Consider the following 22,728-nt stretch of genomic DNA (forward strand, 5'->3'; position numbering starts at 1 on the left):
ATGCCGTGGTACTGTGTCTATGCCGAGGTAGTGTGTCTATACCGAGGAACTGTTTCTATGCCCTGGTACTGTGTCTATGCCGAGGTAGTGTGTCTATTCCGAGGTAGGGTGTCTACGCCGAGGTAGTGTGTCTATACCGAGGAACTGTTTCTATGCCCTGGTACTGTGTCTATGCCGAGGTAGTGTGTCTATACCGAGGAACTGTTTCTATGCCCTGGTACTGTGTCTATGCCGAGGTAGTGTGTCTATGCCGAGGTAGTCTGTCTATGTCGAGGTAGTGTGTCTATGCCGAGGTAGTGTGTCTATGCCGAGGTAGTGCGTCTATGCCGAGGTAGTGTCTCTATACAGAAGAAGTGTGTTCATGCCGAGGTAAGTATGTCTATGCCGAGGTAGTGTGTCTATGCCGAGGTAAGTGTGTCTATGCCGAGCTTGTGTGTCTATGACGAGGTAGTGAGTCCATGCCGAGGTAGTGTGTCTATGCCGAGGTGGTGTGTCCTTGCCGAGGTAGTGTGTCTATGCCGAGGTAGTGTGCTCATGCCGAGGTAGTGTGTCTATGCCGAGGTAGTCTGTCTATGCCGAGGTAGTGTGACTATGCCGAGGTAGTGTGTCTATGCCGGGGTAGTGTGTCTATGTCGAGGTAGTGTGTCTATGCCAAGGTAGTGTCTCTATACAGAAGAAGTGTGTTCATGCCGAGGTAAGTGTGTCTATGCCGAGCTTGTGTGTCTATGCCGAGGTAATGTGTCTATGACGAGGTAGTGAGTCCATGCCGAGGTAGTGTGTCTATGCCGAGGTGGTGTGTCCTTGCCGAGGTAGTGTGTCTATGCCGAGGTTGTGTGTTCACACCGAGGTAGTGTGTCTATTCCGAGGTAGTTTTCCCATGCCGAGGTAGTGTGTCTATGCCGAGGTAGTCTGTCTATGTCGAGGTAGCGTGTCTATGCCGAGGTAGTGTGTCTATGCCAGGGTAGTCTGTCTATGCCGAGGTAGTGTGTCTATACCGAGGAACTGTTTCTATGCCCTGGTACTGTGTCTATGCCGAGGTAGTGTGTCTATGTCGAGGTTGTGTGTCTATGCCGAGGTAGTGTGTCTATGCCGAGGTAGTGTGTCTATGCCGAGGTAGTGTGTCCATGCCGAGGTAGTGTGTCTATGTCGAGGTAGTGTGTCTATGTCGAGGTAGTCTGTCTATGCCGAGGTAGTGTGTCTATGCCGAGGTAGTGTGTCTATGCCGAGGTAGTGTGTCTATGCCGAGGTAGTGTGACGTAGGGGGTCCAACAGAGCCCAAAATTACTTGACCCTTACCTCTAAACACAGGCATAGTTTTAAAACCGAAAAATTACGTAATGCTTTTCCTTGGCGGGGTACAAGCTCCATAATGCAAATTACAGATACTGATCGACTAATAAAAAGTTGTCGTTATTTTCGGTAGGGCGTTGCCTCAAAATCGAATCTGCAATATCAGAGATGGAACATTTGACGTCAGACTCAGAACGTAAATATTAAGTATACTTATCGCTATACTTATTTAAAAATAATTTTAATAAGAAAATGAAATATAATCGATACCCTTATCTTGTTGCTGTTTCTCAGGCTCAAGATTTCTCGCAATTGTTTGACGGAGATCAACTTGGAAAAGGCAGCCTCGTATCTGGCAAATGTGTGAGACTCTGGCTTTGTGAATATGTTTTTATATGTGAAATGACTATGGAATATTAGAGCATAACACTTTATTCGCATTTATTTTCAGAATTCTGTCACACAATAAAATTGAGAGACTCGTCGGGCTAAACAATGGTATATGTAGGATGGAGTATCTGTGAGTGACACACCCGGTTTTTTTTCCTTTTCTTTCCTGATGCTTGTCAGTGACACGCCCGCCCTTATTATTCCTTCTCTCACCTGATCCTTGTCAGTGAAACACCCGGCCTTATTATTCCTTCTCTCACCTGATCCTTGTCAGTGACACCCCCGGCCTTATTATTCCTTCTCTTACCTGATCCTTGTCAGTGACACGCCCGGCCTTATTATTCCTTCTCTTACCTGATCCTTGTCAGTGACACACCCGGACTTATTATTCCTTCTCTTACCTGATCCTTGTCAGTGACATACCCGGCCTTATTATTCGTTCTCTTACCTGATCCTTGTCAGTGACATACCCGGCCTTATTATTCGTTCTCTCACCTGATCCTTGTCAGTGAAACACCCGGCCTTATTATTCCTTCTCTCACCTGATCCTTGTCAGTGACACCCCCGGCCTTATTATTCCTTCTCTTACCTGATCCTTGTCAGTGACACGCCCGGCCTTATTATTCCTTCTCTTACCTGATCCTTGTCAGTGACACACCCGGACTTATTATTCCTTCTCTTACCTGATCCTTGTCAGTGACATACCCGGCCTTATTATTCGTTCTCTTACCTGATCCTTGTCAGTGACACACCCGGCCTTATTATTCCTTTTCTTACCTGATCCTTGTCAGTGACACGCCCGGACTTATTATTCGTTCTCTTGCCTGATCCTTGTCAGTGACACGCCCGGCCTTATTATTCCTTTTCTTACCTGATCCTTGTCAGTGACACGCCCGGCCTTATTATTCCTTTTCTTACCTGATCCTTGTCAGTGACACGCCCGGACTTATTATTCGTTCTCTTGCCTGATCCTTGTCAGTGACACGCCCGGCCTTATTATTCCTTCTCTTACCTGATCCTTGTCAGTGACACGCCCGGACTTATTATTCGTTCTCTTGCCTGATCCTTGTCAGTGACACACCCGGTCTTATTATTCCTTTTCTTACCTGACCCTTGTCAGTGACACGCCCGGCCTTATTATTCGTTCTCTTACCTGATCCTTGTCAGTGACACGCCCGGCCTTATTATTCCTTCTCTTACCTGATCCTTGTCAGCGACACACCCGGTCTTATTATTCCTTCTCTTACCTGATCCTTGTCAGCGACACACCCGGTCTTATTATTCCTTCTCTTCACCTTTTTTTTTCCTTGTCTTACCTGAACCTTGTCCTGACACAGCCGGTCTTATTATTCCTTCTCTTACCTGATCCTTGTCAGTAACACACCCGGCCTTATTATTCCTTCTCTTACCTGATCCTTGTCAGTGACACGCTCGGTCTTATTATTCCTTCTCTTACCTGATCCTTGTCCTGACACAGCTGGTCTTATTATTCCTTTTATTATCTGATCCTTGTCAGTGACGCACCCGGCCTTATTATCCTTCTCTTATCTGATCCTTGTCAGTGACACACCCAGTCTTATTAAGACTTCTCTTCCCCGATACCTGTCATTTTACTGTAACAAGCACTCTTTATTTCGTTTTCGCAGATGGTTACCACATAACCGCCTGACCTCCATATGGAATTGGATACCACAATGCACATATCTTAAGCTAATGTATGAAACGAAGGCCGTGTAAATCTAGAAAAGATTTCTAGTCAGTTCTCTGTGTATTTTATGTATGTTAACGATGCGCGTAAGGGATTATACAGTTGTTTTAATTTAACCCTTGAGACAAAGTGTGATAGGCAAAGTGTAATATTCAGGATAAAAGAGAACTATGGAATTAAACAGCACAATAAAGTGTAATACGCTAAAGTGTAGTTCACGGGCTAATGAAAACCACGCTATATAGTGCAACTACAAACTATCAAAACGTCACTTTTTCTATGTTATACATGTTAAAGTATGTTATTTTTATGCCGTTTTTCGGTGGCGGGTCAGGTTTTATATGCACTTATTTGAAGGATGTTTAGGAGTTCATTTATTTGATATTCTTCCATCCTAGTAACCTGTCCGATAACTGGTTCACAGAAGTTAACCAAACCACGTTAGTTTGTCCTCCAAATCTAGAGATTTTGTAAGTAAACAGTCAAAATTATTTGTACGCATGAGGACTGAACTTATCAGCTCCAAAATGAACGTGAAATCTGCTAAGTTTGCTATTTTGATAAAAATGTCTCATCAAATGCAAAAAAATGTATTTTCAGGATTTTGTCGAATAACAACATAACCCTCTTGTCACCGGAATCCTTTCTTCATGCAAATAACCTTCGACAATTGTAAGTGTTTGTTCGAAATAATCAGCCTGTGGTAACAACAGCGCTAACGCCTAGGCTAGTAAAGGCGCCTCTCATGGATATCGTCCCCCGCGTGAAGATATTAACAATCATTAACGTGCGCAGGCCAACAGCTATTTGACAGGAAGATTAAGAGCAAGGGTTCCTTATCAACTTGTTGAATTTCGGTCGCAGTTGATTATTACTATAAGAATAAGATCTACGGCTTTTTTTCAGGGAAATTGCACAGATAAATGTCAAGGAACTGGATATGAGCATTTTCTTACAAGCGCCCCCCGAAATAGAAATAGTATTGTGAGTAAGCCGTTTTTAGATGAGGTTTTAGATGGAATTCCAGAAACCTGTAAGTGTGCAATTGTGTTTTTATACGAGGTCTCAGATGGGCTCGTCTAACTTGATATTCACGGTATCTGGGATGGCTGCCTCTCAACTGGCTACAGAAGGATACATATGCCGTCGCGGTTTAGGATTATCGTCATGCCAAGGATGCCCAGTAGGCAAATACATGCTGGATAACGTCTGCAAAAGCTGTCCTCGTGGTAAAGTCTTAACAATCATGAATATAAACACTCGATTGGCGTAATTAGGCCTCCTTGAATTGATCTATTTTAGTAGATTTGTGAATGTAGTGTCAGATAAATTCTCAGCGCTCCTCAAGCACCAAGCAGTTTCTTTTCGTGTACTTTGATTTTCTTGTAACATTATGTGCCGCATTATGTCAAACGCGAACAAGCTGGTAGATAAAAAGCAACCTATACCCATGGACCCCCACCCTCAATGGCCATGGACCTGTTTGGCGGGACAGAGGGGAAGACCATGAAGCCCTGTAAAATTCGTAAGATTCAGGCTTAACTTTTCAAAAGTCCAATACTTGCTGATGTTTTTACAGGTGGTTTTTATCAAGATGAAATTGCTGAGTTTCGAATGAACACGTATGGAAATGGCTGCAAGCTCTGTCCGGAAGGAAAATTTTCAAAGAACCCTGGAGCAACATCTCGGCAAGATTGTCAAGGGTGCCCGCTCGGTTAGTTAGCTTTTGCCCGCCTGTGAGTAAAGACAGAGGGCAAGAGCGGTCAAACCTTAGACTATGTTTCTCGCTAAAACCCCGTACTGGAACAGCCCCATATCCCTTGCGTCTAAAATCTTTTGTCTTATTTAAGGATAGGTAACGCGGTTCTGTTTTCCTCCTTAGGGACCAAGTCAGATTTTGCAGCATTCCGTGCATGTTCCTGCCGAGATAAATACTACCGTTTTGATCGGTTCGGAGGGTGTTTCCCCTGTCCTACATACTACATATGCAGCAATGAAACATTCACTTTAGCTCCTGGCTACTATTGGGAATGGGAGTCACACAAGCACCTTGAACACTTCGAAAGTTTTAGATGGAACTTGAACGATAGAAGTGCGTCGTCCGATGCAATGACCAGCGCGTTCAACTCAGCAGTACTTCCCGTGGCATACCAATGCCCCATACGCGAGTCCTGTCTGGGTGGTCTGCATGGGGCGTGTAGCATGGGTTACAGCGGCCCTTTGTGTGCTGTTTGCTCCAGCGGATACTACAAGCACGCCAACAAGTGTGTCAAGTGCAAGTCCCTTCTACAGTGGTCGGTGGGACTCAGTCTTTGCCTTTGCATTTGGGTGATTCTTGTTATCATGGTATGGCTTAGCATACCACCACCAAGTAATAAGCGTTCAGTCTGTGATATAATAATGGCAAACACTAAGATCATACTCGGTTTCTATCAGCTCTCCGTGGAATCGAGACCACTGATGCAGGGCACTGATCTTGAAGGACCTTTTTACACTTTTCTGAGTTACTCCAACATTGTACAGCTCGGCTTCTCGGGGACATTCCCTCTTCATTGCCTTAACACTGACTTCAAGTTCAACGCAGCGACCAAGTTTGCCATCGCGGTCATGTCGAACGTGCTAGTAATCTTAGCCGGTACTCTGATGTACAAGGTATGGGGCTGGGTCTTAACGAAGCGCAAGAACAAAGAATCGCCACAACGCCCACAAGCTTCGCGAGGAAAGCAACGCATTGTGGGTATCACTTGCCTCCTGTTATTCGTCATGTATCCATCCACATGTTATCACATCTTCAGTGTGCTACCGCTGACCTGCCAAGAGATCTGCACCTCCCGCTCAAACTGCGAGTCGTTTCTGGTCGCCGACTTTACAGTTTCCTGTAACAAGCCTGGCTTTACCATTCTCACCGTCTTTGCCTGTGTTTCCTTTCTCCACGTCCTCGGCTTTCCAATGGCGGTTCTAATTCTCTTGAGGCACAAATTCAAAGCTAAAAAGCGCAACAAAGTACCAGAGATCGGGCTTGGTATGCGTTTCCTATACGAAGATTACAAATCGCAGTATTTTTACTGGGAGTTCTTGGAGCTAATACGGAAGCTGGTGGTGACTGCTGTTCTAGTTTTCCTGGGCATGCAAAGCAAGTTGACGGCCGGAATTGTGGGTATCGTGTCCGGGTCTTACGCAGTGTTGTACTCACACGTTAAGCCTGCTGCAGAACCCTTTCAGCACTGGCTCCAGGTGTTATCACTGCTGGTGACCATGGTAACGACCCAAATAATTGTGCTGGCTAGGATCCCTGTGGTCGAGGAGTCGTTACCGGTGGATGCCAAGGCGGACGAGCAGGGAATTCAAGGGATGATCTTCCTGGCGAAATACGCAGGTCTCATCGTCATACCGGGTAAAAATTGTGCCAAACCCTTGATTTTATCTAACGATTTTGATATTCTATGTTGGTGTTTGAATGCTTATTTAATAAGGACGATGGTGTTGATAGATCGAGAGGGGCATGTGTCTCCCTTTTGGATTTTTTTCAGTTATTACTTTAAATCTACCAATACTCTCCCTGATGATGGTAGCTTTATACTACCATCTTATAAACTACCTCTTGTTTTATTTGCGAATTAACTCTGTAACATTTAATTTTTCAGCTTTTTTCGTCACTCTAACCATCCAACTGGTGCGTCGCTCGAGGCATATGAGCTGGGAGGCCCCTGCAAGTTACGATTAATAGTAAAGGCTTAGCTAGGATCGAGGGCTGGAGGACAGAGTTTGTTAGGCTTAAGTCTTATAATAAAACCACAGTCTTCTCTAAATCGGCTGAAATGTGCCTGAAATGTGTTACTTTTACTGTTTTTACTATAACCCGAAAAAGTTACGTTGCGTAATCTAAGCTGTTACCCGATGTAATGCAAACAGATTTCGACGGCCTAGTCGAAACGATTTTTATTAGTCGGACACGTTTCGCTTAGCGCGTCGTAGTCTGTCCGGGTTACGCAACTTGTCCGGAGTGCGCGTCGTTAAATAAGGCACATTTTAGCCAATTAACAGAGGATCTCGTGGTTTTATTATTAGAATTTAACCTAAAAATTATGTTCGTCCAGCCCTTGCAGGATATATCTTAGAACTACGCTATTAGATTATACAAGCCAAGACGTTATTTCTATAATCGGCGTATCATAATTTAAAGAGTGTTCAATTTATAAAAAACGATATTCAAGACTTCCAGTTCTAGATAATAGATAGTAGAATAATAGAAGGAGAAAACATTATCCACATTTCATAGTAATTATTGATTAATCATAGTTAAACAAGTTTAAAAAAATATGTATACTTAAATAATTCCAAATCAAGTCCAGGTCAACAGATGGTAGACGTATAAACAATGTTCATTGTGCACTGTTGTTAGAGTTTGGGCTCGGTCTACTGACATTCTATCGGCAAAATCAAAATAAAAAAGACTCAAACACAATATTGCAAGGTCTATAGTTTTATTTTTCGCGATAATCATCTTTTTCTAGCATATAGAAACTTCCTCATACATTCCTTTATAAACCACTGACAGTAGCCTTTGGGCTGCCTGTGGAGAGGGTAGAGTGCTGGTGTCTAAATGCAACTTTCGTGTGCTCGCGATTTGAGGGAAAACATTGGAATTTGTGGTCATCACTTGCGAAATTCCATTTGACATCTGACTAGAAGATTTTACAAAACTCGTTTCAGCTCAGTTTGTTTGGACGTCAGTTTTCTTATTTTATTTACCAGGACTTAGCTGTTGGCGGGAATTTCTGTTTGAAGACTCACACTACTTTTAAGAATGCAAAATAAAGCAATATAACAATGTACAGATTTCTCGAAATATATTATCTACGCTCCCCAAATTGCACTCATTATGGGGCCTCCCGAATGAAATTTCTACCAAGACCCCTTATTCCTGCCTTATCAGGGGACAGGAATACATGTCTTAGGGTGCGTTTTTTTCTACTATTCTATAATGGGAATGGTTGGTAGAGAATGTTTAAAATGACATTCGATTCATTCTGCTACCGATAGCAGAATGGGTGGAATGGCCCTCATTCCATTCCGGAATGGGAACGGGATAAACGTACGCGCACTCTTTCTAATCATTCTAATTCCGGAATCACGCGCGCCCTTAGCATCTCTGATTAATGATTACAACCAGGGAAGTGTCTGTTACACTCGACTTTGAATTCTATTTCCCGTCCAAATTAATGTCTGGCATATTCCATCCCTCTCCCCCCAGGGGGTAGAATACATCATTCTCCAACCTCGGTTAACAAACGTTTATCTATTTAAATCCCACGTGCTCAGTAAACTCTTTCTGTGGGGTCAGAAAAAAACATGTATTCTAGAAGCCAAAGGCATAAATTTTTAAAGTCGAAGCCAAAATGGTAACCAAAATGGTAACGGCTTTTGCGAACAACATTAAAATGAACAACCTTTACGATATAGAAAAAGCCCCTGTTTTTATTCGAACCGTTGTCGTCATAGACGCTAATTGATAATTTGCACGCTAATTACACTGCGTTGATCCGGTGTGCGCGCGCGACAAGGAAAGACCCGCGCGCAACATGTGGAGCTATTTGTCATCATGGCTACTTGCAGCGGAGTCCGATGAGCGTGACCCTTCACTACTGGTATGCTCACCGCGTGTACTGGACACCGGGGAGGACTCGGAAGACGTGGAATGGTTGTGGGTGGATTGCATCGCCATGGATAGTGACGATGTGTCTGGTTTGACGAGTCAATATGTTGTTATACCACCTGTTACAAGACCAGAGAGCACACCTGAACCCGCATGCCACCTTCTCGATGGTCCCACACTGACACAGCTGAAGCGGAAACAACCGCACAAAAAGCGACCCAAGAGAGGGAAGAAATATCCCTTTAAAATGTTCACTCAGCCCAAAGTCGAGGTAGTCAGAACGCCAGCGACTCATTACCGACGCAAGCGTAAGTTCGCACCGCCCCGATTCTCAAAGATCACGAAAGCTGTACGCAAGGTTGAGTCTCCGAAGAACAAAACGCTCGATATTGAGATTGGTTTGCCGCCTGCGTGTCAAGTCTCTCAAAATAGTGTTTGTGATACCGTGGTATCTTTTTGTCACGCCATGCCTCTAGCTTATAATAATTCAAGGCAAGCTACAATTAACGCAATGATTCCCCCGGCGGGTGCGCCTCGGCTTAACAACTCGTTGCTGCCCACCAGCCAAACCGTCCAACTCTGGAGCATTAACAATGACGTCATCGAGCGGGTGTCATGTGACCTGGTCAATTTCATGACCGCATCAGAAGTCCAGGAAATACGCTTCATGTTGGGTAACCACATGAAAGCACAGCAATTAACATATGAAGGCCCATTTCATGGATTGCCGAATAACCAGCCACTGGCGATATGCGCACCGCCGATCGTAAGAAGCAGATCGCAGGAGAAGTTCGGACTCACAACTAAACCAGGTCTACTCTGCCTAGTCCGCTACAAGACCTCACGCAAGAACAGGGTGTGGCGACGCTCAAGGGTCGGACAAGCCAGCCCATGTCCAAGGCCACGTCCGAGACTCGGACAAGCCGCCCTTACCCCAAGAGCACAACCACTCGCGATTGCCTGTCGATCAGCTGACGTACTGCTAACACTCCGTGTGTATTTGACACATGTACTTAAAATTCTGGTTTGTAAGTACGAGGCCCTGGTAGACCAGGCAGACACCACAGAGTTAACCTGCAAATCTAGGAAGAAGCAGACACCATTGCAAATCTGCAGAGCTGGAAATCAGGTAAAGTTTAATGCTCTGAAGAATAAGACGCACAAGGCTAACTCCAAGAAGACACTTCAACGGACGACGCATGTGCAGCATCGTCGTCCAATCAGAGGAAACCGCAAGCGCGCCATGAGCTGCAGACGCTTCCGCAGTGCTGGACAAAGAGCCTGTTAAATAACAACCTCTCACTTTCACCACCCCTTCAACTTTTACAGATGATACTATTCTGTCACAAGGGCACAGTTTAACATCAAATAAACCTGGGTCGGCATGTTGTGTACTGTTGTAGAATTTCTGGCAGGACCAGGAATGGAGATTCACAGCTACTGTAAATCTATTACCACTTATTATTCTTGTACTTCTTTTAAAATTATATATTTTCGCTTTTAAACGTTGGAGGGGGTTGGGGGGGACTAGGCCATTTTCTGCCCTGGTAGTGACGATATTGTCCAAATGTTAGGTGCCAAAGTGTATCAGGTTAACAACAGGAGGCAAAATCATTCTTAAGTCCCAGCTACACCAGGTCATCATTCTCTTATGCCTGGTGCACATTAGTGACATAATGACATAGGCGTGCACACTTTGTTTAGCCCAACATAACGACAAGGACATAATGACATAAAAGAAAAAACATGCTTTTTCTCTTATGTCGTTCTGTCCATGTTGTTATGTCGGGCTTATGTCCTTATGTCACTAGCGTGCACAAGGCATTACCAAGGTGGGCTTTTTTTCTTTTAAAATTAGCATCTGCTTCTTTGTTGATGCAGATTGTGTGGGCTGAACTGTGCTTTTCCTGAGAAGCACATAAGTGGTCCACCATAATGTTCTCTTGATCGCTCATCAGAGCACTTTTTTGTTCAGTCTGTGTGCTACTTTGTGGTAGATCCTTGAGATGCCCATGATTTGCAGGTTACATGTAAGAACACTATTCAACTGGTTCTCCAATCTCGCTGGGAAATAATATTCATTCGTCCATCTTTTTCAGTAATTCACATTCTTCTTCTTCAAGCAGCTCAAGTTGTATTTCAGTGCTTCGAATTTCATCGTTTAGACGAGATGAATAGCTTTTGCCACCAAGAAAATTCTGTAACCTTTTTGTCCAATGCATGGTCTATAGAAAAACAAAAAAAAGCATTATTACCTAGGCACCTGGATAGGTGCTAAAATCAAGACCTTATTACAAATGTAAATGAGATTACCTCAGCATCTACATCTGCTGGTTTAGTGTTCCCAGTGAGTTCAGGATAATGATATTCTATTGTCTTCTCCAGACGCCAGATTCTGAATTTATCATACACAAACTGACCTGTTGAAGGAAATATTGCATCTGCTATAGCATAGCAAAGAAACAAATAAGCATTATCTGATACCAGGTGTGAATTAGGCAAAATTGCAACCACCGCATTCAGCAAGGATGCATATGACTTTGGAAATGCTTTTGACACTTGCTTGATGTTTTCACAAACTGGGGGTATAAATGCTTTATATACAGGTGCCCTGTGACCAAACAGGGGGTCATTTTTTATTAAGCGGTCTTCAAAACACTATGCCTTTCTCATATGGTTCCTATGGCTGCGCACCCCCCCTTCAGCAAATCCTGCGTATGCACCTGACATAAGACTCAACATACCAAACACAGCTAATCCAATGCCTTGAGCAGAATGCAAAACAGTAGGAAGAACTCCTTTCCCTAAAAATTATATTACATTCAGTAAAATATGTATTTATAAACACAAGTAAACAAGGAACAACTTTTATAACAAAATCATTATTTTGGAAAAAAAGTTGGATTAAAATTTTGAATGTACAAAGTGTCAAAAATTGAAATACAATGGAGGTTTTGAAAGGTTTTGGTACTACAACCACAAACCATTTCACATGAAAATGGTCAGAAATGGGGACAGAAGGTGGAGTCAAGGAAACACACACCTTTAGAGAAGAATAATAAACTTATACTTACTAAATACCTACAGTAAATAAATAGAATGTGTGACATAACAATAAGGTATGTACAATGTAATTTCCCCCATTTTTACACAACAAAAAAATATCTAGAATGTACTGGACCTGGTGTTTAAAGCAGCTTAAAATAAACTTTTGAAAAAATTAAAGAGTCAAAGAGTATTAGATACACTCAAAATTATTGTCTGTTTCCCCTACTGCCCCCTATAACTCTAAATTAAAACACACTTACAAAAAAAGAGAGAGAAAAGCAGTCCTGTTGAACCACCTGCAGCAGCGCTTGCAAACATTTGAGGCATTGGTTCCTTAGCAAGGAGAACATGAACTCTTGTGTCCTGAGATTGGTCAAGGAACAGCTGTTTCCCTCCAGAGCCAAATGTTGACAAAATGCTATCTCTAAAAACTTGAACATGATGGTGATATTAGATAAAAAATTGTTTTTGCATAACAACCCTGTGATAACAACAAAGTAGGTCTCCAAGCAACTCAATGCCACTGACTTTACTCATCTGTGTAAAGATACTGACTGCTTGGTGCAGTTTTTCACTCATCTGTGTAAAGATACTGACTGCTTGGTGCAGTTTTTCACTCATCTGTGTAAAGATACTGACTGCTTGACGCAGCTCACAATTATGAGCATGAGTTTGTGTTGATGCACTGTAACTAAAGATAAAATTGGGCTAGCTTCCCTAGCGTTTTTTCTACATCCCCCAATACAGGATAATGAATTGCAGTGAAAGAACAGACTTCTTACATTTTTATCTGACCATTTCCAACAAAAGGGCTATGGGAGCAAGGTTTTTACATCTCAGAAAAATAAAAAACAGATTGACCTACAGTAGTAAACTGCTCAAACCCTGGTCCTCTTTCTAAAAAATGACACCATGATGATGCCAAATGAAAACTCTGATGCGTGGATTATCAAAATCTAACTGTGGGTGTGGCATGACATGTGAGTCCTCTGATAGTGAAAGTAAATTTTAAAAGGATGTGTCCATCTGTTGTTTAGTTACATAATGTATATTGAGTGCATCACAGCTTTTCTAATAACTTTGACTTTGAGTATGTCAATACTTATATTACCTAGGAATGTGCCACTTATGGCAAAGTAGTTTCCTCCAACATACAGCGCATGGTAGTAGGGACTGTGGCGCTTGGCGGCAGCGACAGTGTAACCAATGGCAACACCACAAAGGCCTGTAGATTATGGCTCCAAATAAGAACTAGGAATTGTTGTATAACTTGAGATCACATTCAATAGAACACAAACTTAGATCCAACTGAGATCAATAATATTTTTTTTTCATAATTTCATGGCAAATTGACTCTATCGAGCCAAAAAAACTCTGCTATAACTACTTAGCATAGTTGATGCAAAACACCAAAAGGTCGTGATCTCGAAACCAGAATACTGAATATGACTACTATTCTCAAAAACTGGTAGTCAACACTGCTGACTGTACGGGTTTTGGTGCGTAATAAGGAAAGAAAGTGTAGGTATAGTTAAGTTATTTATTACATGGTTATTAGAATACACCAGAAATCCACACCTGAGACTGCCGTATAGCCCAGTAGCCGCTTTGCTCTCTCGCCATCTCTTCGCCACGTGTTAATAAACACACTGCTTGTACCGCCTGTCAAAGCTGACACATCAACACCATGAGGAGAATATGTTTCGATCATGACAAGATGAACAAACTCAGAAGAAGCCGTGATATTCTGACAATCATCTCACCTGCCAAGAACAGCTTCCTCGCGAACTGAGTATTCGTCATCCCACTCATTCCCGTAACTTGCTCAACACGCACAAGACAACATTTTCAAAAAAAAAAAAAAAAAATCATCTGAATGACCACTTCTTTCAGTTCTATACTTTATGAAATTGTTCAAAAGTGTGAAATATATAAGGAAACATAAGTACAAGTTTTGAGTTTGTAATTCATAAAGTACTCACCTATTTTGGTAAGACCGCTTACCAGATTCATGTGGAAATTAGAATTGGGACTCCTGTGGTACGCGCTTATTTAGAATTAGCTGGGTCTTATTGATCAAAAGTATTCAAAAGTAGGAACATGAAGGTACGGGATTTGCATATAACCGCTTCGGAGACTTTAATGCCCAAACTTGAGGTAAAAATTCACTCTGGCATAGCAAGAAATAAAACACGTATCCAGCTATGTAACAGGAATGTATTGGTAACAGTGGGACCTATGTGGTCATTCCCATACAATTATTGAAAATAATATATATATTTTTGGGGTGGGGTGGGGAAGACAAAAACCTACTCAACCCAGGCTACCAGCAACTTCCTTGGGTCGACTATCCCCATAATAAATGCCAAGACATTGTTGAAGAGTAGACCTGGTGAGAGTATCCTATGCAGCTGCTTCTACTTATGGGCTCTCTGTGGGCTCAGGGAGGCCAAAATTAAAAGGGGCTCCATAGGAATCTACTTGAAACAAAAAAATCACTATCAGAATCACTATCACTTTTCATTTTTTTTTATTTATTATTATTATTTTTATTTTTTTTACAAACAATATCTTTCATTTTACACACAGTCATAGCCAGGGCTAGAGATATTGTCTGATTCATTGGCATCTCAAACTTGCCAACGATTTTTTTAAACCAGCAGCAGATGAATCATATAAATGCAATGTAGAACAGTGTGCAGTTGCATTGATAATCAGATATTCTCAGTTATGGATAGAAACTCCTTCATGCACTCTTAGCCAAAGTACAGAGTGACTGTGGCTTGCTTGTCCCACTTCCTCCACCTGGATAGTTTCTGCCTATAGTCATAACATTTGCCAATGATGATGATGATAGTGATGACCATCAGATTCAATAGAGAGGTAGCAGCATTTTATGGACATTATTATCAGTCATCCCATGTTTTCCCGATTGCCCCAGCCCCGTCTGTTATCTGTTAAGAAAAAAAAAAAAAAAAACAACCAATAGAGTAAAACAAATCATAGAAAAAAAGGTGCACTTTGATAGTTAAATAGGTGTGTAGGGTCGGGAGTTGGGAGTGTGCAGGCCTGAATATCATATGTTGGACAAAGTATAAGATTTGACTTTTTTCTGCTTTTTGGTGGTCCATGGTTATACATGCCCCCTGCCCCTATGCCTCACTGCACCCCTTATTCATACGTGATACAGTATAATTGTTCTGCACAGGGTTAATTTTCTATATTTTCCTGGATATTCTCTCCATGATGTCATATCCTATTATGTACAGTATTACTTCTTATCCTGAACACAGGCTAAAAGTAGCACTGAACCCTCCCATAGGGATACATTTCATAGACTTTGTTTGACACTGTGGTTGCCTAGTTTGTGCTCCAGTTTTAGTAAATAAGTCTTACCATCTTTCCAGTCATCCCAGTCTCTGGCTTTCTGTAGTTTCTCAGGGTTATCTTCATCATCACCATCGCTATCTGATTTAGTCTCGCCGTCTGCTCTTGAAGCTGATTGGCCCTGTGCATTTCTGTGAAAGAAGATACATTGTAGTCCAGAGTAGCTTTACAACCTTAAATATTGTTCCCCTTTACAATAAGTCACTCCCCACCAGAGCTATATGAAGTCCTTTATTGAAGTATAAAACATATGACCAGAAAAACATAGAGTATAAAGAAAAGTCTAAAGACACTTGTTCAAGTCCCCAATATACAGGATTTTCTGAGCTTTCCTTGTACTGTATGTGATCATTTTTCTTACAGCTTAACACAAATCACAGGCCACAAGTACAGTACCAATGATTGTGTATAGTAAAACTTACTGGTTATACTCCATGACAACTTTGCCTTCCCTGATTTCCTTTTCCAAATATTCTTCTTGTGACATTGTTGGTAAGCTAGGATATCCTGCACCAAATACCTTAGACTAAAGAAGAAAAAACAAACAGAAGTCAAACAAACAGCAAACCAAAAATAAGAAACGCAAACTCAGATCTATTGTGATTATGCACATACCTGCAGCATTTCACGAGTAATTAAGATAGGTTTCATTGGCTAAAAAAAAAAAAAATAAGTTACAGAATACAGGCTCTTTTACAATTATAAAAGTCACCATGTTTTTTGCCTAAAAATTAAGTAGATTTTCTTTCTACTGTACATAAAAAATTGACACTTTTTACATTGAAAAATGGACAAAAACCATGTAAATGTAAGTAGTATTAAAAATTGGTACAATCCTTTGTATATACATAATTTCTGGTAAAAAAAGGGGGGAGATGGGAGGGACTTGACCGACAGCACATGAAAGAGGCCTGTGTTTATACAGATAAAAAAAATAATTAATTTTTAGTCTTCGGTGACCAAGTGCCAAAGACTATTGTCATTGTCGATGTCCGTGATGTGATGTGATGTGAAGTTTGAAATCGAGGCTGCACGTGTTCATAGCATGATCTAAGCTTCTGTACGTGACCAGCAGGTAAAGAAATTCCTTTGCTATTCTATGTGAGTTTCGAGGATTTAACCGCAATACACTAAAGGATCTATTGACTTGTCTATATGGGGAGAAGACACAATAAAATAGCTGAAAGAAGGAGAGTTGTACAAGGTTACATCTTGTAAACTGAGATACTACTTTTGGCAATTGTCTCCTGGCTTTAAAACGACAAAAGAAACAGAGATCACCAAAGAAGAAAAACAGAAGAAGCAAAAGTTTTCTGGATACTTTTCCTGTCTAGGAAGAGTGTTTCTCAAAGCTAGCAGTAGCAGCCCGGTTCGAGATAAGCAAATTATGATTTTAAAAGTTAATGAATAGATTGGCAAAACAATTATTGAAATTCAATACAAAATCAAGATTTGTAGATGTCTGTAGACAACTGGCACCCCAACCAATTCTGTGGCATCAGCACTTTTTGAAAAAAAGACAAAGAACAAGTAGATAAAGTCTCATTTTGTAGCAAAACTTCCAATAACTTTGCAAAGTTGGTTTTATATTTGGGTGCAAAGTGACAGCCAACTGTCAAATCATTTGATAGAAATGAAACCTAAATGGCTGGTAGGGAATCTGCTAAAACAAATTTAGCCGTGATTGGCCCACTTCTTTCTGGGCAGTGGAATAGTCTCCTCTGTGATAAAAACTTGCTACAACTCGACACAACTTGAAAATGGCACGATTTAATCGGTAAAAAAGCAGCAAATTGAATATTTCAAATTAACTAATCCAAGATGAATAATTGATCTTTAAATACAGTTGAAAATATAGATGTTTTTTTATGAGCATCTGTGCTTTACTTGATGATATCAGAGATATTATCATTTGATTAAAACAAGTGATCTTTTGGGAATGGCGCATGCTGTTAGGCTTAGCTACTCGATATCTATCGGCTCATATTGTAGATAGCGGAAATGTGCACGTTTTGAGCTAATTTGTTGAGTTCAACCATCAGTTCATAGAAATCTCGTGCTCCCATTTAGAAGCTTTTTAGTGGCAACTGACTAGAGTTTGCTGTTTTCTGTCATGGATGTAGAATTACATGCAACACGAACCAACTCATTCAAAGCACCGAAGACTACTGTACCCATAGTGTACCTATTTTTCGTTTGTTTTTGTTTTATTTGTAGCATAACCCACCTTTCTTTGCTGTTGAGATGGTGGTTCCTCTGGTACTTTTCCTGCTTTCATTTTTGCCATATGTTCAAGAATCTGTAGCTCATCTACAAGAATAATCCATAGAAAATATGGATAAATTACAAGAGTAACTAACCCATGGTTCTGAATAATAAAATATGGGTAAATTATAGAGTTACAAGCCCATGGTTCTGAATAATAAAATAGAGTTACCAACACATCCTGGATGGTAAAATACAGTAGAACACTGTACCTCCAATTGTTGAAAGTTGCTCTAATGCCTTGTTAACCCAAAGTTTCAAAAGTACAATATTACATTCTCTCTATAAAAGAAAACATAAATACATATACTCAGTAAGCAGTTGATTTATAAAGATACATTATTACTTTGATTTTCAATGCACACCTGTTTTTCATCATCAACTGTGACAGAAGAACTTGTATTTTTCATGATATTATTTAATTCCTGTAAATAAAAAAAAGATTAAAAAACCTATTTAGAATATAGGACAGCATAATATGGGTAAAATATTAAAATATGCAAAACATGCAGCAATTAAAGCCTGTAGACCAAAGGGTCAGGTCAAGTAAGCTTGAGAGTTTTCATGTAAAAAATAATAATGTATAATGTATTAAATTACGCGGAAAATCAATCATTACGCACTAAATTACACTGGATTTTGCAATACATTTTTCTTTAAAAATCAAAATTTTGCGAGATTCTTTACTGAATTATGCGCTAAATTACACGGAATATCAATTGTTATGCCCAAACTACATTTTGTACCGAAGGGAAACACGAAATAACTTGAAAAGGTTAATTTTTTTACGTGAAAAAACTCCTTAGGCAAGATTTCATTGGCTCCTAGCCAGCAGCCAATTAAAAAAGGTATTTTATTATTAGTCCTAGGCCTTGGCGGTTTAGTAATGAACACCTATTTTATTTGTTTTCGAAATTCAGTTCGAAATATCGCACTCTTACGAAGAATATCTCTCTTTTTTTACAAGAAATAGAGGTAAGAACCTTAAAGGGAAACATGAGCTGTGCAATTTAATGTTTTGTCTTTCAAAATTTAGCCAAATTACGCGGGATTACGCGGAAATTTGTGGATTACGCGGATTACCCAGAAAAAGCCAAATTACGCGCTTCCGCACAAGCGCGTAATTCCAGAAGCCCTGATTAAAAAATACAAAGGCAAACACCTTAAGTTTGCTCTCTAACTGCTTTTGTTCCTTGTATCGTTTGATTTTCTCTTCTCTTGCATTTGCCTGTTGATGTAAACTTCTTGATGATGATGGTGCTGCCGCAGCACTGTTTGGAATATTCTATTAATGGGAGAAGAAAGATATCTTAGGTTGAAATTCCAATCCCTTATCAAATGTACGTATGTTTTCAACTGCTAGTATGGTCTAGCTCTAAACTAGAGGGGGTTAGGACATGATACATTAAGAGGTTGGGACAACTGCAGTACTGATTAATATTGGTGCAACTGAAATTTGACGAAAATTTCAAAATACATCAAGCACACAAAAAAAACTCATGAAATTTGTTGAATTTCGATTGTGCCAGAATTCTTTCTCTTTGCATCCACACTAATAGACAAACAAACAAACATGAAATAGATCATCCAACAATATAGTACATACATTTTTATGTAAACCATAATCTTGGCATCTCTCCAAATAGTCTGTAAAATAAATCTGAAAATAGAGCAAATCAATGTGAGTGATAAATACTGTAAATACATTCACCTCAACACATTGAAATATAATATCACAAACCTTGGCACTATTTACAGCAGTCATACGGTCTGTTGTTGTTTGTCGTATAGATAGATCCCCCATTAAGGCTGGTAATAATAAATATCTGTCAAGAAAAAAAAACAAAGAACTCATTAATCAAGCAGACATTGAACATGCAGCAAATGGAGATAAAATCATGTAAACTGGCAGAGCACATTATAATATGCTAGGCATTGCTGTAATTCTTAATTAGTACAGACATATAACTGTATATATACATAATGTACCTTAAGTTAAGAGTTGTGATTTCTTCCAGCTCTTCATTTGAACTGAATAAACCCAATGTATTCACCATTTCTGTGGCTTTCATCAGACATTCTATGCATGATGAAATTTGTGACTGAAACAGAAAAGCCTTTACTTAATTCATTTTGATAAGGTTTGTTTTGGGGCAAGACTCTTACTTCTTAAATTCTCAGCACTGGAGCTTGTCAGTACCATATCAAATCATGAATATGCCCAGGGACCCTTAGAGATCCTAGGACTGACAGGGTACTTGAATAAAAAGTGATCAAGGTAGCTGAATTGATACTCCGGTGCATTATGCATCAACTCTCCCCTTTCTGTTGCAGGAGTCTTAAAATTTAACCTTGTTGCAAGAGTCTGAAAGTTTTCCCTTGTCTCTGTTTAATATTTATGCTTTATTCTCACTCATTTGCCAACCTTAAACACAATGCGCACTATAAAAGGGACTTGCCTTAGGCAAGCTGTCATTCGTCATTTGACATCACTCAGTGCAGAGCTCCGTAGAGAGGCAAGAAAGCTACAGTAGAGCTCAAGGTTGGTCGAAAACAAACATGGTCTATTTATTAGCCTTTTGTTATAACAAAACGAAAACAAGGGGGGATTAGATATGTTTTAAAGTGATGAATTTTTAAAATTTGCTGTTTATTCACGCGCCATTTCAAATGAGTGTGAGCACGCTGTTTTTGAATTTTATTTTTAAATTCAAACAAGCGCATGCTGTATTTAATTTCTCAATTACAATTTTTTATCTTGTTTCTGCAGAGAATTGACTCCAAACACTTTCCCGAATATGCCTGATAGTTCTTGTGTACGACTTGATAGCGCACGTTTGTGTTTAAGTTTTTCTTATTCATAATTGCTGCATAGTCTACAATATCTCAAAATTTCTGTTCTCTGGGGGTTGATGACTATGAAATATATTACAGTAAGTATATTAAAATATAGGTATAGGCACCTACATATTCTCGACCGGAACCTATTCTAGACCACGCGAAAATAATGTCAAATATTTCGTAAACTACGAAGAACAAGCCAAAAGTGACACATCGAGTCGATGAAACAACGTAAATGAAACTTGCTTTATAAAGCTTTATACGAATGTTTGGAAGCGAGTACTGTTGTGTTGGGTGGTAACTTAGTTTCTTGGCTTTTCAACCATAGCAGTTTTTAAAACGACAAGACAATGCTACACTAAACTTTAAAAAGTAGTACATAAACAGTGCAGTACATAACATACTCAAGCATACAAGAATCGTCGAAAACGAAGCAGGAAGAAGAAGATGAAAAAAGTCAACCGAGGGACAAACCAATGAGACATTCTACGCTAAGACATGAACCCTAATGAAACACATCACTCACCTGCACTACATCTGAGCTAGAGGGTTCATCGCTTGTCTCAATTTTTTCGTGTAGCTCAAAACCTTGCTCAAATCTCTGTGACAAAGATAAACTTGCAATGTCACTGTGGACAGCCATCTTGCATTCGAGTAGCCTACACTTTACTTGGTCAGCGGTAATACCATTTACTTTGTAAATTTCACATGCTGCCAAAATACGATATTTTCGTAGAAAAGACGTACATTTTTATTTGCAATCAAAAGAAGAATAAGAGAAAAAGGCGCATGGTCTTTCGTCAGAGATTTAATCAAGTAACACATATTCGCGGCACAGGGTACCCATAAAATGATGCTTACAATTTATGTCAGGATATCAAACCCGTTTCCTTCCTGAGTATTGTGCACTTTCAGTGAACTCCTTTTACACCAAGTACAATGAGCAAGAGGAGTCGACAACACAAAGCAACACCTCCTCCAACAAAGAGAGCTAGGGGGACAGAACAGGAAGTTAGAAATAGCAAAATGAACATTGTAAATTTGGTTCAAGAAATCAAACAATCCTTCGCATCTCACGCGAACCCAGCAAATGCTGCGCGCATGAAACAGTACATGAGGGGGAAATTTGAGTTTTTCGGAATTAACTCACCTCAAAGGAAAGAGTTATCAAAGCCGTATTTATCCTCAAAGTTTTCTAACCAAGAAGTTCGAGAGTTCTTGAAAGAGCTGTGGTCTTCACCGGAACGTGAGCTACAATACTTTGGAATTGCATACCTGAATAAGCACGGCCTTCAATTTGAAAAAGAAGAATTCGAAGTGAATTTGGAATTTGCTCGTGGATTAATCACAGAGAAATCATGGTGGGATACTGTGGACTGCTTGGCCGACCATTTGGTTGGGGATTTAGTAAGGTCTTCTCCAAGAAAAGGCAAGCAAGCGATGAAGCTGTGGATCAAAGATGAAAATTTGTGGCTAAGGCGTTGTGCTATTCTGCATCAGTTATCATACAAATGCGACACAGACAGCCAATTGTTATTCGAATTCTGCGCGTTGAGAGCTCACGAGAAAGAATTCTTTATTCAAAAAGCTATTGGTTGGGCTCTTCGGGAGTTTGCCAAGACAGATAGAGCTAAAGTTTCCAACTTTTTGAAGGCTCATAAAGAAGGGTTGAGCAGACTTAGCTATAGGGAGGCCACAAAGCACCTTTGAAGAACATCAAAGACAGTCTGGAAATGCTTGGTACCCCAGCTGTTGTTATTGAATAATAAAAACAAAATTAACAGAAAGTAATTTTAGGCTCCTACTTTAAGGGACAATGGAACTTAAAGACAAATCATAGCCAGAATTTGGCCAGGAAAAATGCTTTAAGGCGAGACCAAAAGCCCTAGTTTCAGTACCAACATCATACTTATTCATATAAAAGTATTTTATGCAAGTTTCACTGTAAAGCTAATTTTAAATAAGGATTATTTTATTATTAATTACTAAGCATGGAGTTAGAGTGGTTTTCAAAAACCAGTAAAATACTATTTAGTTTTTTTAGTACTAATACACAGTAATGTCTTTGTTCTCTTTTGTTCTTGCTTGACTAGGACAAAAACACTTTTGCCTTAGGCTAAGTTCAAATGCCATATTATACATG

General features: G+C 40.2%; 4 protein-coding genes across 7 annotated transcripts in view; 2 read left to right on the forward strand and 2 right to left on the reverse strand.

Moving 5' to 3' along the window:
- LOC116604330 overlaps window positions 1–7,853 on the forward strand; it is a gene marked incomplete in the record, with an annotated part of 13,259 nt that extends 5,406 nt beyond the window's left edge. Inside the window, 8 exon segments of the mRNA XM_048723867.1 lie at window positions 1,424–1,486; window positions 3,787–3,858; window positions 3,989–4,060; window positions 4,295–4,372; window positions 4,451–4,617; window positions 4,968–5,102; window positions 5,271–6,782; window positions 7,033–7,853. Of these exon segments, the coding sequence (XP_048579824.1) occupies window positions 1,424–1,486; window positions 3,787–3,858; window positions 3,989–4,060; window positions 4,295–4,372; window positions 4,451–4,617; window positions 4,968–5,102; window positions 5,271–6,782; window positions 7,033–7,112 (2,179 nt within the window).
- A 995-nt stretch (window positions 7,854–8,848) lies between these two features.
- LOC5521120 lies at window positions 8,849–13,982 on the reverse strand. 3 transcript variants are annotated; one of them, XM_001640874.3, is made up of 7 exons: window positions 13,856–13,982; window positions 13,671–13,763; window positions 13,204–13,317; window positions 12,353–12,523; window positions 11,789–11,848; window positions 11,358–11,464; window positions 8,849–11,269 (listed from the first exon to the last, which is right to left on the reverse strand). In XM_001640874.3, the coding sequence occupies exons 1-7, from the start codon at window positions 13,902–13,904 to the stop codon at window positions 11,123–11,125; spliced, it is 741 nt and encodes a 246-aa protein (XP_001640924.1). In that variant the 5' UTR covers window positions 13,905–13,982; the 3' UTR covers window positions 8,849–11,122. The 3 variants fall into 3 exon arrangements, with proteins under 3 accessions (XP_001640924.1, XP_032222442.1, XP_048579825.1); XM_032366551.2 differs by having other exon boundaries at window positions 11,358–11,488; window positions 13,856–13,957; XM_048723868.1 differs by having other exon boundaries at window positions 11,358–11,488; window positions 13,671–13,754; window positions 13,856–13,954.
- Window positions 13,983–14,632: 650 nt separating this feature from the next.
- Window positions 14,633–21,576, reverse strand: LOC5521121 (immunoglobulin-binding protein 1). Of its 2 annotated transcripts, XM_048723278.1 has the most exons (13): window positions 21,447–21,576; window positions 21,112–21,186; window positions 19,734–19,846; window positions 19,486–19,570; window positions 19,351–19,404; window positions 18,907–19,029; window positions 18,110–18,169; window positions 17,957–18,026; window positions 17,707–17,789; window positions 16,095–16,133; window positions 15,902–16,005; window positions 15,489–15,610; window positions 14,633–15,046 (listed from the first exon to the last, which is right to left on the reverse strand). In XM_048723278.1, exons 3-13 carry the CDS (start codon window positions 19,814–19,816, stop codon window positions 15,006–15,008), a joined length of 864 nt encoding a protein of 287 aa, XP_048579235.1. In that variant the 5' UTR covers window positions 19,817–19,846; window positions 21,112–21,186; window positions 21,447–21,576; the 3' UTR covers window positions 14,633–15,005. The 2 variants fall into 2 exon arrangements, with proteins under 2 accessions (XP_048579235.1, XP_001640923.2); XM_001640873.3 differs by lacking the exon at window positions 21,447–21,576 and having other exon boundaries at window positions 21,112–21,265.
- On the forward strand, window positions 21,525–22,654 carry LOC5521108. The gene has a single exon (XM_001641003.3). It carries the CDS (start codon window positions 21,525–21,527, stop codon window positions 22,293–22,295), a length of 771 nt encoding a protein of 256 aa, XP_001641053.3. The 3' UTR covers window positions 22,296–22,654.
- The last annotated feature ends 74 nt before the right edge of the window (window positions 22,655–22,728 follow it).

Source organism: Nematostella vectensis, chromosome 2 (genome assembly GCF_932526225.1).
Source record: "Nematostella vectensis chromosome 2, jaNemVect1.1, whole genome shotgun sequence".
Classification (NCBI taxonomy): domain Eukaryota; kingdom Metazoa; phylum Cnidaria; class Anthozoa; order Actiniaria; family Edwardsiidae; genus Nematostella; species Nematostella vectensis.